Below are 19,506 nucleotides of genomic sequence, written 5' to 3' on the forward strand. Positions count from 1 at the left end.
ACCACCTGTGTCAACTGGACTTAGTTACTTATTTTAGGAAACCTTTGCTTTGGAAAGTTAAGACTATAAATCAATCAATAAATCCTCTGTCTGCTCATCAGATCCCTGCAGGTCAATTTATCTGATGGAACAGTCTGCTATCCTGATTGCTGATCCCAGAGCAAGTGACGTAAGACTGAATATCAAGTCCTAGCCTCACTGTATTCACCCATTCCCCCTGTCATGCCTCTCCAGTAAGTTCCCTACCTTGAAAAGCTTACCCTAGGGACTGGCACTGTGGCACAGTAACTTAAACCTCGGCCTACAGCACCAGCATCCCAAATGGGCACCGTTTCCAGTCCTGGCTGCTCCATTTCCCAACCAGCTCCCTACTCATGGCCTGGGAAAGCAGAAGATGGCCCTGCTCCCATATGGGAGACCCAGAAGAAGCTCCTGGCTCCTGGCTTCGGATTGGCACAGCTCCTGCCATTGTGGCCATTTGGGGAGTGCACCAGTGGATGGAAGTCTCTCTCTGTCTTTCTCTCCCTCTTTCTGTCTGTAACTCTGCCTCTCAAACAAATAAATAAACCTTAAAAAGAAAAGAAAAGTCTACCTTTAACCCTTGAAACCAGACCCCCAAATTGGCACCACTCTTCTAAGTCATCCAAGTCCTCACGGAAGCATTCTCTATTACCGCTGTAAGTTAACTCATTGTGCTGTGTTAACAGCTTGGCGATGTGTTGGGGAGTTAGCAACATGATTGCATTTTCAAAAATTCTTTTAGGCTGCAGTATGGAGAGTGGGCTCGGTGGTAGGAAAGGTGGATACAGGGGACTGATACAGAATATTTGCATCAGTGAGGACTGAACACAGCCAGCCACAGGCTTGGTCCCTGCTGCTACTCTACCTCCGCCTATCCAGCCTCACTATTTTGAGAACAGTTCCCCCCAGCAGCTTCTAACAGTGTGCCCAAAAATGCTTCCCGCAGCCAGTAACCACCACCTTCTCCAGACCCCCGTCTCCTTCCATTGCTGGAGCTCTGAGATCACTGCCGGTAATGGAACAGGGAGAGAGCGATGGGTAAGCAATGTGGGGGGTTCACCACGAAGGGAGAAGGGTTGGGAAGAGCCCTGTGGATCACTACGTGGAAGAGAAAAATAATGTATTCGTTCATCCACGCAGGCAGTCTAGAGACAAGACTTTTCTTAAGCAAGTTTACTGTGCTGGGTTGTGGTGCGTGGTAGAAAAACAGGGGTGTGTTAAGGAGGAGCTCCCTGGCCCCAGAGATCTTGCAGGCCTCCACGGGAGGTGGACCTCTAAAGACAACAGCCTGACATGGGGGCTGGAGGTAGGAGAGTGAGTGCCAGGCTGGAATGACTATGCACTAGGAGAGTGAGTGTCAGGCTGGGATGACTATGCACAGATGTGGAGGGGACAAGCCAGGAGGGCACCTGGTAGTGGCACTGGGGACAGTCCTGCAGGATGAAAAGGAGCTTTCTCGAGGGAATAAACAGCCAGAATCGAGGGCAGCACATCAGTGAAAAGGTTTATTTATTTATCTGAAAGGCAGAGTTACAGAGAGAGAGAGACAGACAGAGAGAGAGTGAGAGAGAGAGAGAGTTTGCATCCACTGGCTCACTCCCCCGATGGCAGCAATGGCTGGGGTTGCACCAGGTGAAAACCAGGAGCCTGGGTGCCCCCACATGGATGGCAGAACCCCCAGGCATCTGGGCCATCTTCTGCTGCTTTCACAGCCAGCCAGCCCTCAGCTGGGTTGGCAAGTAGTGGCTTAACTCAGTGGGCCACAACATCAGCCCCAGGAAACCATTTTCAAACAGAGCACAAGCCTCCTCTGTTTAGCTCTGCTGGGTTCCAGGGGCCAAAGATGAAGATGACACAATTTCTGTGCCCCAGGCACAGGGCGTAGTGAGAGACGGGTCTGAGAAGATTTGCAGGGCTCTGATCTCAGGAGGTCAGCGAGCCAAAGGCTGAGCAGAATCAAAGTCCTCTTCCATCAGAGGGCATGGGAGCACCCACAAGCCTAGCAGCAGATCGGTGGGTGCCTAGCAGAATGATGCATGTTAGAAAGGAAGCAATTGTCTTAAGTGTCTGCAGCCCCGATAGCCAGACCCCTAGTAGGGCCCTATGCACGCTTTGCCTTTCTGAACCCATCTATCAGGCTGAACCTGTTGTAGGGATACACAGGAATGACAGCACCTGTTTCTGAAAAGGCAATGGAGTCCCAAAGATGCAAAGTCACCCGCTCAGGATTCCAGAGCTTTGAAGACCGCTTTCCTGAGATCCAGCAAGGCTTGCCCGCTGCCTTCACGCTGCATGCTAGGCACCCATCAATCAGGTCTTTGTCCTTATTCTAGCATGAAGGACCTGTTGGCATATTGGTTCCAAAGCACACGTGCAAGCAGGCTTCAGCACAGCCAGAGGCCAGGGTGGACGAGAAAACCTGTGAGGTTTGGCCTGGACTTCACCTTTCAAGACCCCAGCCTGCCGCTTCCAGGAAGTGAGACCTTGGACAGGCCACTTCATCTCCCTAGGTGTCCACTAAGATTCCCCTGAGAATGCTAATTGGGAGAAAGTCACATTAACAACCTTATAAGTTTCTTGTAAGCGGATATGAGGCCGCTTGCCAATAATAGTTCTACCAGAGAACTTTTATTAAACACTTCACAAGATGTCAGTCATTGGTTAACTCCTTTGCATGTATCATAAGACAACTGAACAAGCCAGGTGCTGTTATTAACCTAATTTAGCAGATGAGTAAGTCAGCACCTGTGCAGGAACTTACCCAAAGTCACACAGACAGAAACAGACAGAGCCTGCATGAATTCCAAAGCCTTGCCAGCCTCAGCTGAGCTACAAAGTCCTGTTGAATGTGGAAATGGCGATTTTGGCTAGGGGGATGGATGCGGCTTTAGAATATCAGTCTCTAGCTCTTCTTTTTAAAAATGCTTTTGCTTTGTTGAAAGCCACATGGCAAAATCTATGCTTTTTCATTGAACACTTGTAGCGTCCTGATGACTGTATCCAGTCAGTGCACCATGACCACTGTCAGCACTATTGGTGTTGCTTCCAGAAACTTCCCTTGTGCCCCTTGGGTGTGTATCTCCTCCCCTCACGTGAATTCCCTTGCAGCCAGGGGTCTGGTTGCCTTCCCCTGGGAATGTCCATTTTTTCAGACTGTCAGGTCAGTGGGACCATTCAGCGTGGAGCCTTCCGAGTTCAGCTTTCTCACGCCACAGCAGTCACCCACATCACCCGGTTTCAACAGTTGGCTCCTGCATGCTAAGGATGAGCCTCTAGCTCTCTTAAAGAAGTCGCAGAGACTTCCATTCCCGGTAGCTGCAAGTGCCCTGGTTTCAGGGACGGGGTATCTGAGCGCTGAGCAAGAACCTGTAAAGAAGGCACCTTGCGTTAGGATCAGTTCCCCCTTCTGCCCAATCCTAGTCCCTTCTGAGAGCAGAGGGCACTGCCCCGCTGCTCAGAGGGAGAGCAGGGGATGGGGTCACTGGGCATGCTCAGAGGAGGGGGCAGCAGACGGATGGGCGCAGCAAGGCGTGTCTGTGGCGAGCCACATTTTATCTCCATTCCTGTGCCCGTATGCACTCCTTCCTCACCCAGGAGGGCTGGAGGACAGGCCTCCACCCTGCAACAGACCATGACTTTATCACTACGTTAACCCCTCTGTTAACTAACTCACTGCAGATTTTGCAAATCCTCTGGTCTCGCAGCTGTGGAATTCAGCTGTGCTCTCTGGGTGCCGTGGTGACAAGTGATGCTGCAGCCTACAAACTACAGCCCCTAAAAATAGGCCAAAGCCACCTGGTATAGCTCCTGTGCCTGATTTAAAAAAAAAAAAAAAAAAAAAAAACCCTAGGTAATTAGCTTTGAAAGCCTCATTTGCAGGAGGAGGACCGGTGGGTGGGTGGGCTGCCGTTAGAAGGGAAGGCATGCGGAGGAGAGCTTGTTGCAATGACAATTTGGGAAAAGAAGTGGAGCAGTGCAAAGAGGAGAGAGGGAGAGAAAAACAAAGGGACACACTTTGGGAGTGATGGGGAGGAGGCAGGCAGCCATTCACTGGGAGCGACATTTGGAACGTGTACGAGAAGGACGGTGGCACACTGGGGACATGGTGGCCACCACTCTCCTATCCCGCAGTTGTGAGGCCATCGCTCTGTTGCCCAGGTGACGAGACTGAAGTCGACCCTACTGTTCTTTTTTCTCCCTCTCCATTGCTTGCTGAGTCCTCGCCATTCTGCCTCCCCAATCTCTCTCCTATACACGTGGTCTGTCCCATCCTGGGCTCACTCTCCAGGAGCTACCCCTTGTCATCGATTACCTGAGTATTTCAACGACCTCCAGATCTTCCAGTATCCCGTCTCTTTCTTTCACAAGTTACTTCCCCTCCAGCCACAGATCTGCTCCTGCCCTTCGCCTGTTGAAAAACCACCCACACATCCAAAGCTCCGTAGGGAGACATTCCACGCCATTGCAGACGTGGCCCCAAGTTACCATTCCTGTCCTATCTCCCACTACGTCTGAGCAGATACATTCTGTCCTCGGGTGCAAACTGTTGAACAGTGAACTGAGCCCTTGGCATGTTCCATTTGTTCCTTAGACATTTCAAATACCTGAAACTCTTACACACAAATTAGGAGTTTTGTTTTGCTTTTGCTTTTCTTAAAAAAAAAAAAAATCAGTAAACCCAGCAACACTGAGGGCACATCCCAAAATGAGAGTTACATCTTGGTTGGCTGTAGTCCCCACCATTCTCTAATGCCTTACATTAGTTGAGACCCTCAATTCTGTACTAACTGTGGCAAAGCCCTGGGGAGTGGTGATCAGGCTCCAAGCTCTGACTGGACCTGGGACCTGTGTATAAACAAGGCATGCTCTCTGTCACCGTGAAGCCCTCTCTGGGCCAGCTGTGATGTGAGATGCTGGGCGTAGAGATGGGAAACATGGTGTCTGCACCTATAGGCTCCAAGCACACCTTGTGAGGCACTTATTCCTTTGCTCATGCTGTTGCTCTGCGTGGGATGCCTGCCTACACCTTTTCCATGAGGTCTAGTCTTCCTGGATGACGTTTCCTGACACCCCGAGTTAGGATTTGTCCCAGCAACCATGGCCTTCTCCATGGTCTTGTGGTATCTTCCTCAGTGCCACAGCTGTCTTGTATTTTATTCTGTTCCACGTTTTCCAGGATGAGGGTTTATATCAAACCCATTTGTGCTCTCCTATCAACTTCTACACATCACCAAGATTCATTCCTTGCACACAGTAAGTACTCAATAATGATTTAAATGGGATCTATTCAGAACCATCTGGAATCCTGAACTTAATTTTTTATAACCAGAGTCACTAAGAAAGAATGCAGATCCTCAATTTTTAGGTCCTTTCAGAGAGAACATGTATTAGAGAGCTGGACTCCCAAGAACACAAGTACAATAAGCCCTTTTCAATTTGAAATGGCTGAAGGGTGTGGCGAAGTGAGTCTAAATGAATGCAGAGACACAGCTGAGTTTGAGACTATTCTAAGAGAACAGAGGATCTCCCAGTTTTAGAGGTTAAAGTTCGTCTGTCTACGTGAGTTATCCTTGGGTGTCGGAGCTTTGGGGTGGAGCCATCAAGTGGGCTTTCTCCCCGAAGCTCCCCAACTTGTCCTCATGTGATCTGGGGCTGAGGGGTGGGTGCCACACGAGAGCTCCGGGTGGAGGGAGAAGTATGTCCCTTGTGTGTGTGAATTTTAAAGAGACCAGCCTGGGCATTTGTTCTTTGAGTAACGTTTTGCCTGACAAACCCGTTTGTTCCCAGTTAATTTTTGAGATTAATCACCTACAACTCTTGGCAAGTCTCTGGACATGTTTTGCTTCATTACACAATTGTTCTACAACTATTTTTTACTCCTAAGAAAAGAGTCACTGAATTTTAATTAAAATCATGATGAAAACGATTTTATAATAATCTCAGAAAAATTTTAAAATTAGAAGCAATCCCATTGTTCTATTATGAATCATTTCCATTTTTTTGTACAGTCTTGCAGCCTTTGTAAATATGCAGACATAATTATACATCTCCCAAATAGAAATTTGTATTGTTTGTTTGTCACTTAACATTCTAACATAAATATCTTCTTTTAGATGTTGTTGGTTTTAATAATTACCCTTTGTGACAGCTCTAGAATATATTTCAGGGATGATGTAATGAATTATTTAGCCAGTTCCATTTAGCCAGAAGTTTTAAATGGTTTCCAAAATTTCTCTATTATTAAATAGTCACGTAGTTTTGCATTTAATTTCTAAAATGTGGGTATTTATGTTATGGTAATGAGAAAGATTCTCCAAACGAAACTAGATCTGTTTAAACATTAAACCTAATACACCTGTCTTTAAAAAGTTTATAAATATCCTTTCATTGTATTTGAAAGAAAGAGAGACTATGTTCCAGCTCCCGTTTCACTCCCCAAATGCCTTCAACAGCCAGGGCTGGACCAGGCTAAACCCAGGAGCCAGCAGCTCCATACAGGTCCCCTCCATGAGACGCAGGGACCCAAGCACTTGAGCCACCATCTACGGCTTCCCAGGGTGCACATTAGCGGGAAGGCAGATTGAAGTGGAGGCCTGACTGGGTCCCAGGCGCTCCAATGTAGGATGTCAGGGTCCCAGACAGTGGTTTAACCCGCTGTGCTGCAAGCCCCACTGCCCTGATATGCCTGCATGCTTAACAAACTGCGTTAGCTCCCTAGGACTCCCCTGAACAAAGTACCACAAATGGATGATTCAAACAACAGCACTTCAGGGGTCGGCGCTGTGGCTCACTTGGTTAATCCTCTGCCTGCAGCACTGGCATCCCATATGGGCACAGGGTTCTAGTCCTGGTTGTTCCTCTTCCAGTCCAGCTCTCTGCTGTGGCCCAGGAAGGGTAGTGCAGGATGGCCCAAGTGCGTGGGACCCCTACACTCACATGGGAGATCGGGGGAGGCACCTGGCTCCTGGCTTCGGATTGGCACAGCACCAACTGTAACAGCCATTTGGGGGGTGAACCAACGGAAGGAAGACCTTTCTCTCTGTCTCTCTCACTGTCTGTAACTCTACCTGTCAAATAATAACAAAAAAAAACACAATAGCACTTTATTCTTTCACTAGTCTCGAATCTACTAATTGGAAATCAAGATGTTGGCTTGGCACATCTCTGAGAGTTCTGGGGGAAAATCCTTCCTTGGCTCCACCTGACTTCTCTGCCTTGGAGCTGCCTCCTCCTCCACACGGCTTCCCCTCTCGTCTGTTTGTGTCTTGTCATCTTCTTATAGTAACACCAGTTATTGAACTTAAGGTCCACTATCTAGGATGGCTTCCTCCCCGCATACTTAAACTAATTCCATCCACAAAAATCCCATTTCCAAATACAAATAAGGTCACATTCCCAGGCACCTGGTTTAGGACTTGAGAGCGCCTTTTTGTAGAATACTACTCAACTCACTATAACACCTGACTCCAGAATCTCTTAGACCCCCTGGTATTTGACAGGGGGAGACCCAGGAGCACCCATTCCCTGCCCTTCCAGCTTTTCCTAGCAGAAGTCCTAGAGGGACAGCCACAAGGACAGTGATCAAATGGATCCCAGCATGCAGGTTTTTGCTAGCTTCGAAGGGCCCTCTGAAAAGCCTGGGTTGAAGTGAGACACCCAGCTGAAGCCACCTAAAGGACGTCAATCAAAAAGAAGGCAGAAGATGACTGATCAGTCCCAAGGGGGCCATTGGAGCTGCGTCTTGTCCAGTTGTAGCCTCGCAGGACAGACAGTAGAAGAGGGAGACGGTAGGACCAACAGCTCTGCTCACTGCCTCTGCACACAGAACAATGGGTGACCGAGAAGGCACAGGGCTGGGACGACCTGCCATCCTTGGGGACTCTGCCCATTAGGAAATGCTACCCCATCGATGTCTTGAGTACAGTTAAGTGGGGCAGCCTAAGGTGAGGACAATGGCAAGGTGTGGCGGCAAAGCAGGTAGATGGGGAGACAGTTCCCTCCCTAATACCCACTTGGGAGCATGTTTATCTGGCTGCTACACTAACATGCACTTGTTAGAAATGTATTCCATAGACACAGTGCCACGAATGTTCAACTTCACTGCAAATGAAATGGCATCAGCTAATTGAAGGGGGAAAATTGTAACCATTTCAACAGGTACCAAGAAGGCAGAGAAAGAAACCCAACACCCATTCCTAATTAAAGGATGAGATAAAATAAAAAGCAAACCTCAGGGAAACTTGAAAGGAAATACCCACAGCCTGAGGAAAGGCAGCTCCCAGAGGGCCCTGGAGCCCCAGGGCACCACCCGTGGCGAGAAAGTATTGGAGCATTCCTTTCTTTTTTTTTTCTTTTTTTTTTTTTTGACAGGCAGAGTGGACAGTGAGAGAGAGAGAGACAGAGAGAAAGGTCTTCCTTTGCCGTTGGTTCACTCTCCAATGGCCGCCGCGTCCAGTGCGCTGCGCTGATCCGATGGCAGGAGCCAGGTGCTTATCCTGGTTTCCCATGGGGTGCAGGGCCATCCTCCATTGCACTCCCGGGCCATAGCAGAGAGCTGGCCTGAAGAGGGACAACCGGGACAGAATCCAGTGCCCCGATCGGGACTAGAACCCGGTGTGCTGGAGCCGCAAGGTGGAGGATTAGCCTAGTGAGCCGTGGCGCCGGCGGAGCATTCCTTTCTAACATAGGGAACGGGAGACTTGCAAAGAGACCAACCTCATGAAAAACTGGTTCACAACAGAAGTCTACATATTGGATAGGAAAAATAGAATCACATTGCAGACAATTTGCTATCTACTAAACACTCAAGAGAATCCACTGACAAATTTAAGCATCAATAAGAGAATTCTGTAAGTGCTATGGTCTGGATATCCGTTAACCCCCTAAATTCCTGTGTTAAAATCCTATTCCCCAAGCAATGGTGTTAGTGGGTGGGGCCATTAAGGATGATCAGACCAAGAGAGCAGGGCTCTCGGATAGGGATCGGTGCCCTTATAAATGGGACCCAGAGGACATCCCTGCCTTCCCCACCATGTGGGGTGCTGGGAGGAGCCCTCCATGAACCAGGAAACTGACCTTCACAAGACCCCAGATTTGCCCATGTCTTGATCTTGGACTTTCCAGTCTTGAGTGGAGCTTAACTGCAGTGCCAAATGCCTGCCCCAGAACATTTTAATATCACTGTCAAAAGTTCATGGAAAATGGAAGGTGGTTGACCCAACAGTAAAGACATTGCTTAGGACACCCACATCCCACACCAAAGTCCTTGAATTTGAAGCCCGGCTCCGCTCCCGATTTCAAATTCTTGCTTTTGTGCACCTTGGGGGGCAGCAGGTGATGGCTCGAGCAGTTGGGTCCCTGCCACCCACATGGGAGACCCTGATTGAGTTTGTAGCTCCTGACTTCTGTGTGGTGGAGCCCTAGTTCTTGGAGGCATTTGGTGAGCGAACTAGCAAAGGGAAGCACACACTCTCTGTCTCTCTCCCTCTCTTTCTGTCTCTACCTTTCAAATAGATACTAGTTTTAGGAAAAGATAAGTCAGGACTGGCATTGTGACCCAAGATTAAGCCACCTCCTGCAATGCCGGCATCCCTTATGGACGCCAGTTCGTGTCCTGACTGCTCCACTTCCAATTCAGCTCCCTGCTAATGCACCTGGGAAAGCAGCAGAAGATGGCCCAAATGCTTGGACCCCTGCTACCCACTCGGGTGGTGTTCCAAGTTCCTGACTTCAGGTTGGCCCAGCCTCGGCCACTGTGGTCATTTAGGGAGTGAACCAATGGATGAAAAATCTACCCCCACCCCATTTCTCTGTGTGCATGTGTGTGTGTGTGTGTGTGTGTGTGTGGCTGTCTCTCCCTCTCTCTGTAACTCTATCTTCCAAATAAAAAATAAATCTTTAAAATCTAAAGAGAAAAGCTCACTTTGAAATCCAGGCATAGTTTCTTCATAATACACGTTTTCATGGACTACCTAGAGACCACCTGTAAGCACAGATTTCAAAATTTGGGGCACCAAAATAAAGTTTCCCTGCAACTGCATTTTTCATGAACCTTCTGAAGCATCCTTGTACTCTATGCATCCATTTGTCATTACTATCGTAGAACACCAGGGGCTGGGTAACATTTAAAAAAAAGGTTTATTTAGCTCATGGTTCTAGAGGCTCAAGGTCAAGGGGCTGATGCTGGCATGGACTTCCTGCCAATGGTGTCCCATGGTGGTACAGGGCATCATATGGCAAGACAGGAAACTCATGTGTGTGTGTCCCTGGTCTTGCCCCCTCTCCTGTGCAGCCACCAGCCACGGAGACTCCGCCCTGGAGAACTTATGTAAGCACCATTGCTGGATGAAGTTTCCACCTTCCGTCGTTCACTATGAAGTGAGGTGTCAGCCCCCCGCCCCCGGGAGATGCATTCACACATATCCAGACCTCAGCAGATGCACGGACAGCACTGCCACAGTGGCCACCCCTGCTGCTGCTCTTCCCTGCACTAGACATGGAGGAGCTGAGGCTGTGGAAAGATGAGCCACCTGTCCAAGGTTACGGTCAGGGCCAGAGCAGGCTGGCAAGACCTTGTTCACCTGACGTCAGGGCTGAGAATGCAGCGGTGGTGTTAGGGTCACCCGCGGCACCCTGTTTATCCTCTCCCTCAGCCTCAGTCTTCCTGCCTGAGAAATGGCAGTGCAGGGCTCTGCCCTCCCTGTTATGAATGAGACGCTGTGTTCAGAGCCGCGAGCTCAAGGCCTAATGTAGATGCCGAATAAGCGGTAGCTCCTTCATTCTAAGCAGGAGAGGGATTGAGCTCCCTGAGTCTTCATCAACACTCTGCACAGCATAATGAGAGGTGAGAGCAGCATTTCTAGCACGATCAATCAACACAAGGGAAAATAACGAGAGGCACGTGGGAGAGAGGTGGGTTATTCGTGGTCGGATGTCTATTATCCTGACTTGCTTAACGACTCACTGAGCTGTTTGAGTTGAGAGACAGCAAATCCAAGGGATGGAAAATGCAGATCTCTGGGGGCAGCGATTAGTGGTGATTAAATCACAGCGCCTTTGAAGCAGAGAACCCGTCATTGTGCCTCCGGAGTGAGGTGACTTGTGCACGAGATCTTTCCCAGGGAGCAGGAAAAAGGTGCAAGCCGAGCCTCAGAGGCACAGCTAGGCATGGACACCAGTGAAGTCCCCGACTCCCGAAATGCTCTTGGGAGCTGTTCTGTGATCTCATTTTGCTATCAGCGTATATTAAATAAAATTATGAAAATGCAGAAAAGAAAGAAGAAATTCTAAGTCCCATCAGAGTAACAACTCCTATCATTTTCATACGTTTCCTTCCAGCTTCCCCTCTCTCTGAATGTGTTTCCTTCTCTGCATCCTTGTAACCCTCCAATTTTGTGTCTGATCTAAGGGTGATGATAAAAAGCGCAGGATTATGGGATTAAATGCCATCATTTGCCAGTAGGGGGCTCTGGAGTTCGCTCTGAACTTCAGTCATCTCATCTATAAAATGGGTTCGTCACTACCATGTCAGGATTGAAAGATAATGTAGATAAATTGCTGGAACCTAGTAGACACTAGCCTGTTCCACGCTCCTGGGACTTGTGAACTTCTCTTTGCTGCAAAGAGCGAGCTGCACTCCCAGGCTCCAGGAAGGGTCACACACGAGCCACTCCAAAGATTCCTGCAGCCCAAACTGACGCGAGCTAACTCAGAGTCAGGGCCTAAGCCACATTTAACCTCCCAAATCCTTCCATTTCCAAGCACTGCATCTCGCTGATCTTCAGATTGCAGCGTGAGAGAATCTGATTCAGCCCGCAATCCGGCTGTGGGGTCGCTCAGCCAGGGCCAGAGACCAAGCCTTCAGGATCACTGCCCAGCTTGTCACTGTGAATTGATGGCCTGTCACCTGGAATTTGCTATTCTAATTTTATGCTGTATCAAAAACATCTTTTCAAGTAACTGCTCTTCACTGTATTTTTAAGGCTCTAGAAAAATCAGTCAAGGCAAATGGATGGTTATTTAATGGCAGATTTTTCTATGGCCAAAGAGCTAAGTTATTTCTTGAATGATACTCATTGCTGAAAAAGGTACTATTTATGTGTTTAATTCTTAGGGGGAATTTCTAGAAACTTGCAGCTGAGGCCCCAGACTCTGAATGCATTGTCTTACCTCTTAGAGTGTTGAACGTCCAGTCCCCTAAATGGACTAGAACATTCCTAGTGTGTGAGCCCCCAGCCTCTGGATGGATTGACCCACCCGTCAGAGTGCTTGACCCTCCCCCATCTTCTCAGTGAACTTCTCAATGGACCACCCCTCCACCCTACTCTGTGAATGGACCAGTGCTTTCACAATGTTGGCTTTGAAATTTTGTTGTCGTTGATCTATTTGTCAGGCAGAGATAGGACAAGAAAGAGAGAGAGAGCTCTCATCCATTGGTTTACTCCCCAATTGTCTGCCAGGGTCCTGGGCCCTGCCAGGCTGAGGACTTATAGCTGGGGGCTTCAAATGCAATCCAGGCTCCCCATGTGAGTGGTAGTAACCTGATTACCTGAGCCACCACTGCTGCCTCCTAGGGTCTGGTGGGTCTAGCATGAAGCTGGAGTCAGGAGCTAGCGCCAGGCACAGAACCAAGTCCTCTGAAATGGGTTGCAGCCATTTTAACCAGCATCTTGCCCAGCATCTAATTACTCCCCATACTGCTTCCTGCCAGCCAGTCTAAGGACTGGCACACAGCACGTGCGTCACAGATTAGAGAATGACCGAGGCCTTATCTTCAGGTGCCATGAAAGCATTTCCTCATCAGCCTTAAGCTGGGGAGTCAGATAACAGCAAAAATATTGGTGAGCAAAAGTTTGCAAGCTTTCATTATTTAAAGTATACTGCATTTTACAGGTGTTGAAAGCATCCCTAGGCATTTTTGATTTTTACAAGAAATCACTCTTTCTGCCACCTTGGAGCCTGTGGAGGCTTGTGAGAGCAGGACTTCTAAAACACAAATACAGGGGTTGGTGCTATAGGCTAAGCCTCTGCCTGCAGCACCAGCATCCCATATGGGCACTGGTTCTAGTCCCGGCTGCTCCACTTCAGATCCAGCTCCCTCCTTATGGCCTAGGAAAGCAGTGGAAGACAGCCCAAATGCTTGGGCCCCTGCACCCACGTGGGAGACCTGGAAGAAGCTCCTGGCTCCTGGCTTCGGATCAGCTCAGCTCAGACCATTGCAGCCATTTGGGGAGTGAACCAGTAAATGCAGGACCTTCTCTCTCTCTCTCTCTCTCTATAACTCTACCTGCCAAATAAATAAATTAATCTTAAAAAGAAAAATAAAAGGCAGATGTGTCTGGAAGGCTGTGGTGCATTATAAGCGAGGTATCTGGGACCAAAGAGAGCACAAAGCACTTCTTCTATTAGAAACTATTGATGCAGAAGATGGAACTGAATTCTGGGCTAGAGATGTTAGTAAAATGGTGCCATCTTATCTGTGGCACCATCTATGCCCCGGACACCATCTTGGGCTCTGGTCCCCGTTGCCACCTTACACAGTCAGCTTGGGTCCAACCACAGGTGTCAGCCCCACCGCCACCCTATTGGGATTCGCTGCTCCTACAGCCCTGTCCCCCGGTAAAGGTGTAACAGGACCTGCTTCCAGCATGCATGTCTCCCCCCTGATCCCTCTCTCTCTTACTCTTTGGCCCTCTTCCCACCTGCTCACCGGGCTTCCCCCACCCAACAATAAACCTTTCCTCCTACTCCGGTGTTTGATGTGTTTTGTGGAGGCCTTAAAAGAGATGTGCTTATGTGTGCAGAGCGAAGGACAGCATAGTGACTGGCGGCCATGAGCCCAACCAAACCAGGGCAATCCAGGGAAAAGTCACTGGTGCTCATGGGAACGCCGGCACAGTTCATGCCGATCCCAGAAGCAACTTCCTGAAAAGGCCATTGGACACAGAATGCGCCCAGCACTGTGGCCCCTCAAGGATTCGAACTCCTGGAAAGTAAATAAATAAAGCAGATTTGTCCTCTGAGGCCGTGCCGTCTCTGAATGCAGGCAGCAGGATTTTGCTGTGGGCTAAGACTTAGTCTGCAGCGGTTGCCTCCGCCTCCTCAGAATCGCCGATGGCAGAGTTCAATATTATTTTAGAACTGGGACTTCAGTTCTTTCCTTTCATTCCTTCTAACTTCCCAGACTCTCAGAGGCTGGATGGTGGCGATGTTGCTCCAAAGCCCAGGGCACTCCTGGGAAGGAAGTTGTCCATGGGGTTGATGGTAGTGGGGAGCTTGGCAACGGAGGGCTACATGGCTCACAGACACTGGCTGAGCCCTGCTACCAGCCCGGACATGTTGCAGCCACAGCCACCCCCTCCCTCACCCCACGTTATCTCCCAGCTGCCACTCATTTGTTCTCCATCTTTTATCGTTTTGCGGTTTCTGGGATGTTACAGAAACAGAATCATGCAGTGTGATGCTTGGTTCTTTACACTCAGCATGATGCCTCTGAGAGCTCTCCAAGGTCCCAGTGTGTCAGTAACTTTCTCTGTTCTGTTGCAAAGTCCTATGCCGTGGCATGGAGATACCACTGTTTAACCACTGAGAGACATCTGGGTGATGTCCGTTTTTAGTTATTGTGAACAAAATTGCTAAGAACACTCACGTGCAGGATTTATGTGAACACGGTTTTCAGATCTTAGGGATAATTGCTCAGGAGTGCCAGGAGTCCTCAACCCCACACTCCCCACCTTTTTCCTCCTCCATCTTTCTCTTTCTCTTCCTCCCCCTTCACCTCCTCCTCCTTCACTTCCTCCTCCTCCACTTCCTCCTCCTCCTCTTCTTCCATTCTTTTTTCTTTTTCTTCCTCCTTCATCTTCTTCCTATTTTCTCATTCTCCTCCTCCTCCTCTTCTTCTTCTCTTTCCTTCATACTGTATCTCAAATAAAATGAAAATAAATTAATAAGTAAATTTCTATAAAATGAATGAAAAAGAATTACACATTTAACTACATTAAAACTAATAGTTACTGCTCATCAAGCTTCAATAAGGTAAAGCTACCAACTTGGAGAAGATAGTAGCAACACATACTGCTGACAAAGCACTTGGCAAAGTTGTTAATGAACCAGAAAGAAAATAAGAATGTTACAGAAAGGAATGGGGCAAGCTCTCTGCAGGGCATTTCCCAAGAGGGCCAGCACACGACCCACGAACGTGGGAACAGCCACTTCACACCCACAGAGGTAAAGGCGGCCTCAATGACAAATTTCCCTTCTATGTTGGAACAAAAGTTGGAAAGGAAAAAGTTTGGAGATATCAATGTAAACAAGCAGAACACAAAGACAAATATGAAGCATCCTAAGAGGTTATTGGGAGTATAAATTAATTTTGGGAAATGATTTAATGTATCCTAGTTATTTTGAAGGCTCAAATGCTTAAAAATCCCTCTTACTTTATTCTTAAGTCTATACTCACAATACATTTTTCTTTATGGGCTGATTCAAGATATCATTTCATATCATAGTAAAAAGCTGCAAAAAAATCCATAAAATAAAGTGTATACATGAATTAGAGTTGAGACTCACCAGAAGAGTACACAGCTGTGAAAATAAATGATTCATAGCTGTGTGCATCAAGATAAATTAGACACTAAGCAAGTCACAGAATCTGCCCACTACAATTGCATTCCCACATGATCTCTATGATATGATCTACATCGTAGTGGCATAATATAAAATACATGTTTTCATATAAAAGTTTTACTCGTATTTCCATGAAAAAAAAAATCTGCTCCTCTGTGACCAAGAGATTCAATTTCCTTGGAAAAGTTTTCTGGGAATCGGTACCTCCCTACCCTTCCCTCATTGCCACTGAGGCCCTGCCTGAGGTGGGACAAGTTTTCTGGTAGGTGGGAGGAAGGAAGGAGAGTCAGATAGAGACAAGGTCAGCTTGACACGTCAATTGCTTTCTTGGCAGTGGTGATGAGGTGATGGTCAGGTCATGGGGGTACCATCCCCAGGGATGGATTAAGGTGCTCTGATAAGGGCTGCAGGCATCCTAGCTGCCAGCCTCAATGCCAGCCCCGTGTCTCACTGTCATACTCAAGACGGTCATTGTGAAGAAGCTAAAAGTTCAGATAGGTACAAAGATGAAGACAGAAATACCCAGTTTTATCAAATTCTGATCTAATCGCCACCACACTTGCCATCATTCCATTCATTTTCTACAGAAGTATTTTTATACACCTACGCCTTTAAACAAACAAACAAAAACATTCATTTTGCCCACAATTTTAAACTGTTTTTCAAAAATTATCATTACTGTGGATTTGTCTCTATGTCTTTAAATCTTATTTTCTGGAATTGGTTTAAAGGCTATGCAACAGTCTAGTTAATCATTCTCTTATTGCAGAATGTTGGATGTTTCTAATTTTTTTTTCACTCATATAAATAACATTGAAGTGATTTCTTTTTTTACTAAAGTCTTTGTGCTCACTCCATTATTTCTTAAAGTCATTTACATACGTGTCTATCCAACTAATCTCAGGCCGTTCCGATTCAAGTGACAATTCATGAAGAGCATGAACAGGAAGCTACAGAAAATATTCCAGCTCTGTGCTGGACATCGCATATGGCACTTTCTATACGTGATTTTTTTTTTTTTTTGGACAGGCAGAGTGGACAGTGAGAGAGAGAGACAGAGAGAAAGGTCTTCCTTTTTGCCGTTGGTTCACCCTCCAATGGCCACCGCGGTCGGCGCGCTGCGGCCTGCGCACTGCGCTGATCCGATGGCAGGAGCCAGGTACTTATCCTGTCTCCCATGGGGTGCAGGGCCCAAGCACTTGGGCCATCCTCCACTGCACTCCTGGGCCACAGCAGAGAGCTGGCCTGGAAGAGGGGCAACCGGGACAGAATCCGGAGCCCCGACCGGGACTAGAACCCGGTGTGCCGGCGCCGCAAGGCGTATACGCGATTTTTAATAACCGTGAGTGATTCTGCAGACAGGTGAGGAAATGGATTCAACAGAAGTTTAGTCACTCAGCTCACAATGCACACCCCAGAGGATCCGGATTCAGACCGAGGTCTCATTGATGTAGCGGGAAGGGAACTGTGCCCTGGGAACATTCCTCATGGGTCCCAGAAGCACCCCTAAACTCTTCATGGGCCTGGCACCCAGAGATATCTCTGCAGAGGCAGAGACAGACCTCTCATGCTGAATTTTCTCTGGGAGACGATTAATTGAAGGCAGCATCACATATTAACCTTAATCTTACTAGTTTCTAGATGCATGTATTATTTGTTGGAAAGACAAGAGTGGGCCAGTGGTCATAGCCTCTTTAGAGTTAGAGAAATGGAAGTGATCCACGCTGAAGAACAGAGACCTCAGGACCCAAGTCTTAGCTATTCCCATGCACTCATGCAAATGTGCCCACCGCAACTGAGATCTTTGATGTGACATTCGGTGGCGGCCTCTGCCCACAGGATGTGAGTGGCAGCTCCCCCTTTGCCCCTTGTCCTAGCTGTTGAAACAGAAGCCTGAGCTAATCTCATGATTCACCACCAGCCAGGGAACAAACAAACAAACAAACAAAAAAAGCAAGAAAATCTCACCAAGCCCCCAAAGAAACGTGAAGACTTCAAACAGAGCAGGGGACTTAAATAGTGGGCACTGAAGCGTGACTAGGAGTTGGTCCTGAGGAAGGGAGTGGGACTGGCCTGCTAAGTAGAATCTGCAAAGGCACAGAAGTGTAGCTGGATAGGACTTGTGAGAGGGAGGGCCGGAAGGCGAGCAACAAGAATCCGGTTAGGAATAGAGCAGGCAGGGTTGAGTGACAGGCCAAGGACTTCAAGGAGTCCTCGCTTTCTCAGAAACTGGCTAGGGTCAAATGAGAGGACGAAGTGCAGCGGTGCCAGTGGAGACGGCAGGAAGTGGGGCTGCAGGAGGCGGTTGTCGTGTCTCACAGGCAGAGGGAGAGGGTGAAGAAGGGCTGGAGGGTGGCCGTGGGGATTCAGAGAGGCAGATGGCCCAGGAGCTCCTAGTTACCCCGAAAGAAGTCTGTGACCAGACTGGAGGCGTAGGGTCGGTACACGGCAGAGGGAAGACGACTCTGCAGCTCCCGGTGGCCCCCGTGCCTCTGGGTCCCAGCCTCCGCTCCAGTCGTGACACCCCATAGGCAGAGTTCTGTCATCATTTCTCTAGTGATCCCCCTCCCAGGTAGTTCCCCGTTGTCCCCCGTACCTGGGTGACTACATAGGCTGACCTTGGTCAGGTGAAATGAGAGATAACCTTTTATTTTTTCTTACACCCAAACTTCAGGCAACCCTCTTGGCTCTCTTTTTTTTCTCAGTCATTTTGGGCATTTGCCCAACTTGTAAGTACTCTAGGCTTTCAACCCATCTAAAATTCAGCTTTAATCTCCTGTCCGGTTCACCTGCCTCTCTTTCTGCCTCTCAGGTCTAACCACTCCTCCAGGAGTGGTGTTTGGGGCATCCCAAGGGCCAGACGAGGAGAAAAGAGGCAAGGGAAGCTGTGTGAAGCGGCTTTATTTTGTGGCCTTTCCCAGTGGTCTCTTAGGGTGGCTCCGTGCCCTCTGCCATGGTTCCCTCTCTCTCTTCCTCTCTCTCTCTCTTGCCCAGGAATGGTAGCCTGGGCTGTTTGAAAACCTCCTGTAGGGAGACAGCCAGTTCTACTAGGGAGGGACTTTCTAAGCTGGCTGCACAGGCTTTCCATGTGGCCCCTGGGAACCCATGGCCCTTTGCTCCAACGGACACTGAGGTTGCTGCTTCCACCCAGTGCTGCCTTCCTCCCAGCTCCCGGGGAGAGGAAACCCATGGTCTCCTGCCTGGAGATGCATCCTGAGATTCCCTGTAACTGAGCAGGTGTTCAGCTAGAGATGAAGTGCCTGCTTCACCTTGGCAACTGTCTCCACCACCTCACCGCCTGATAAATTCAAAAACCCTCTCTCTTGAGATGCTGGTTTTTTTTTTTTTTTTTTTTTTTTTTTTTTTTTTGACAGGCAGAGTGGACAGTGAGAGAGACAGACAGAGAGAAAGGTCTTCCTTTGCCGTTGGTTCACCCTCCGATGGCTGCCGCAGCCGGCGCACCATGCTGATCCGAAGCCAGGAGCCAGGTGCTTCTCCTGGTCTCCCATGGGGTGCAGGGCCCAAGCACTTGGGCCATCCTCCACTGCACTCCTGGGCCACAGCAGAGAGCTGGCCTGGAAGAGGAGCAACCAGGACAGAATCCAGCGCCCCGACCGGGACTAAAACCCAGGGTGCCAGCGCCGCAGGCGGAGGATTAGCCTAGTGAGCCGCGGCGCCGGCCTGAGATGCTGGCCTTCTTATATGTGGTTGTGGCAGCTGGAAAGATGAGCTGTGGTCACTGTGGGATGCTGGAAATCTCCTTAAGGGATGCGGTACTTTCCAGACCTCTTCAAAAGCTCCGAGGTTTTAGCTGAAATGCTGAAGCAAGATGAAAAATATCCTCTTAACCTCCTGTCACAC

The 19,506-nt window shown here is 48.6% G+C and overlaps 1 protein-coding gene across 3 annotated transcripts in view; it reads right to left on the bottom strand.

Annotated features, from left to right (window-relative positions):
• Positions 1 to 3,832: 3,832 nt before the first annotated feature.
• Positions 3,833 to 19,506, bottom strand: part of LOC138850216 (uncharacterized) — a 227,167-nt gene continuing 211,493 nt past the window's right edge. The window contains exon 4 of one of the 3 annotated variants that reach the window (XR_016235568.1): positions 3,833 to 14,935. Coding sequence is in view for 1 of the 3 variants with exons in the window: in XM_089335078.1 (XP_089191204.1) it covers positions 14,894 to 14,935 (42 nt within the window). In the remaining 2 variants the exon portion in view is untranslated. The remainder of the gene's footprint in view (positions 14,936 to 19,506) is intronic. The other 2 variants (XR_016235560.1, XM_089335078.1) reach the window with 2 other exon arrangements.

This window comes from Oryctolagus cuniculus, chromosome 6, assembly GCF_051225735.1.
Source record: "Oryctolagus cuniculus isolate XC-2025 breed Fujian yellow rabbit chromosome 6, ASM5122573v1, whole genome shotgun sequence".
In the NCBI taxonomy this organism is placed as follows: domain Eukaryota; kingdom Metazoa; phylum Chordata; class Mammalia; order Lagomorpha; family Leporidae; genus Oryctolagus; species Oryctolagus cuniculus.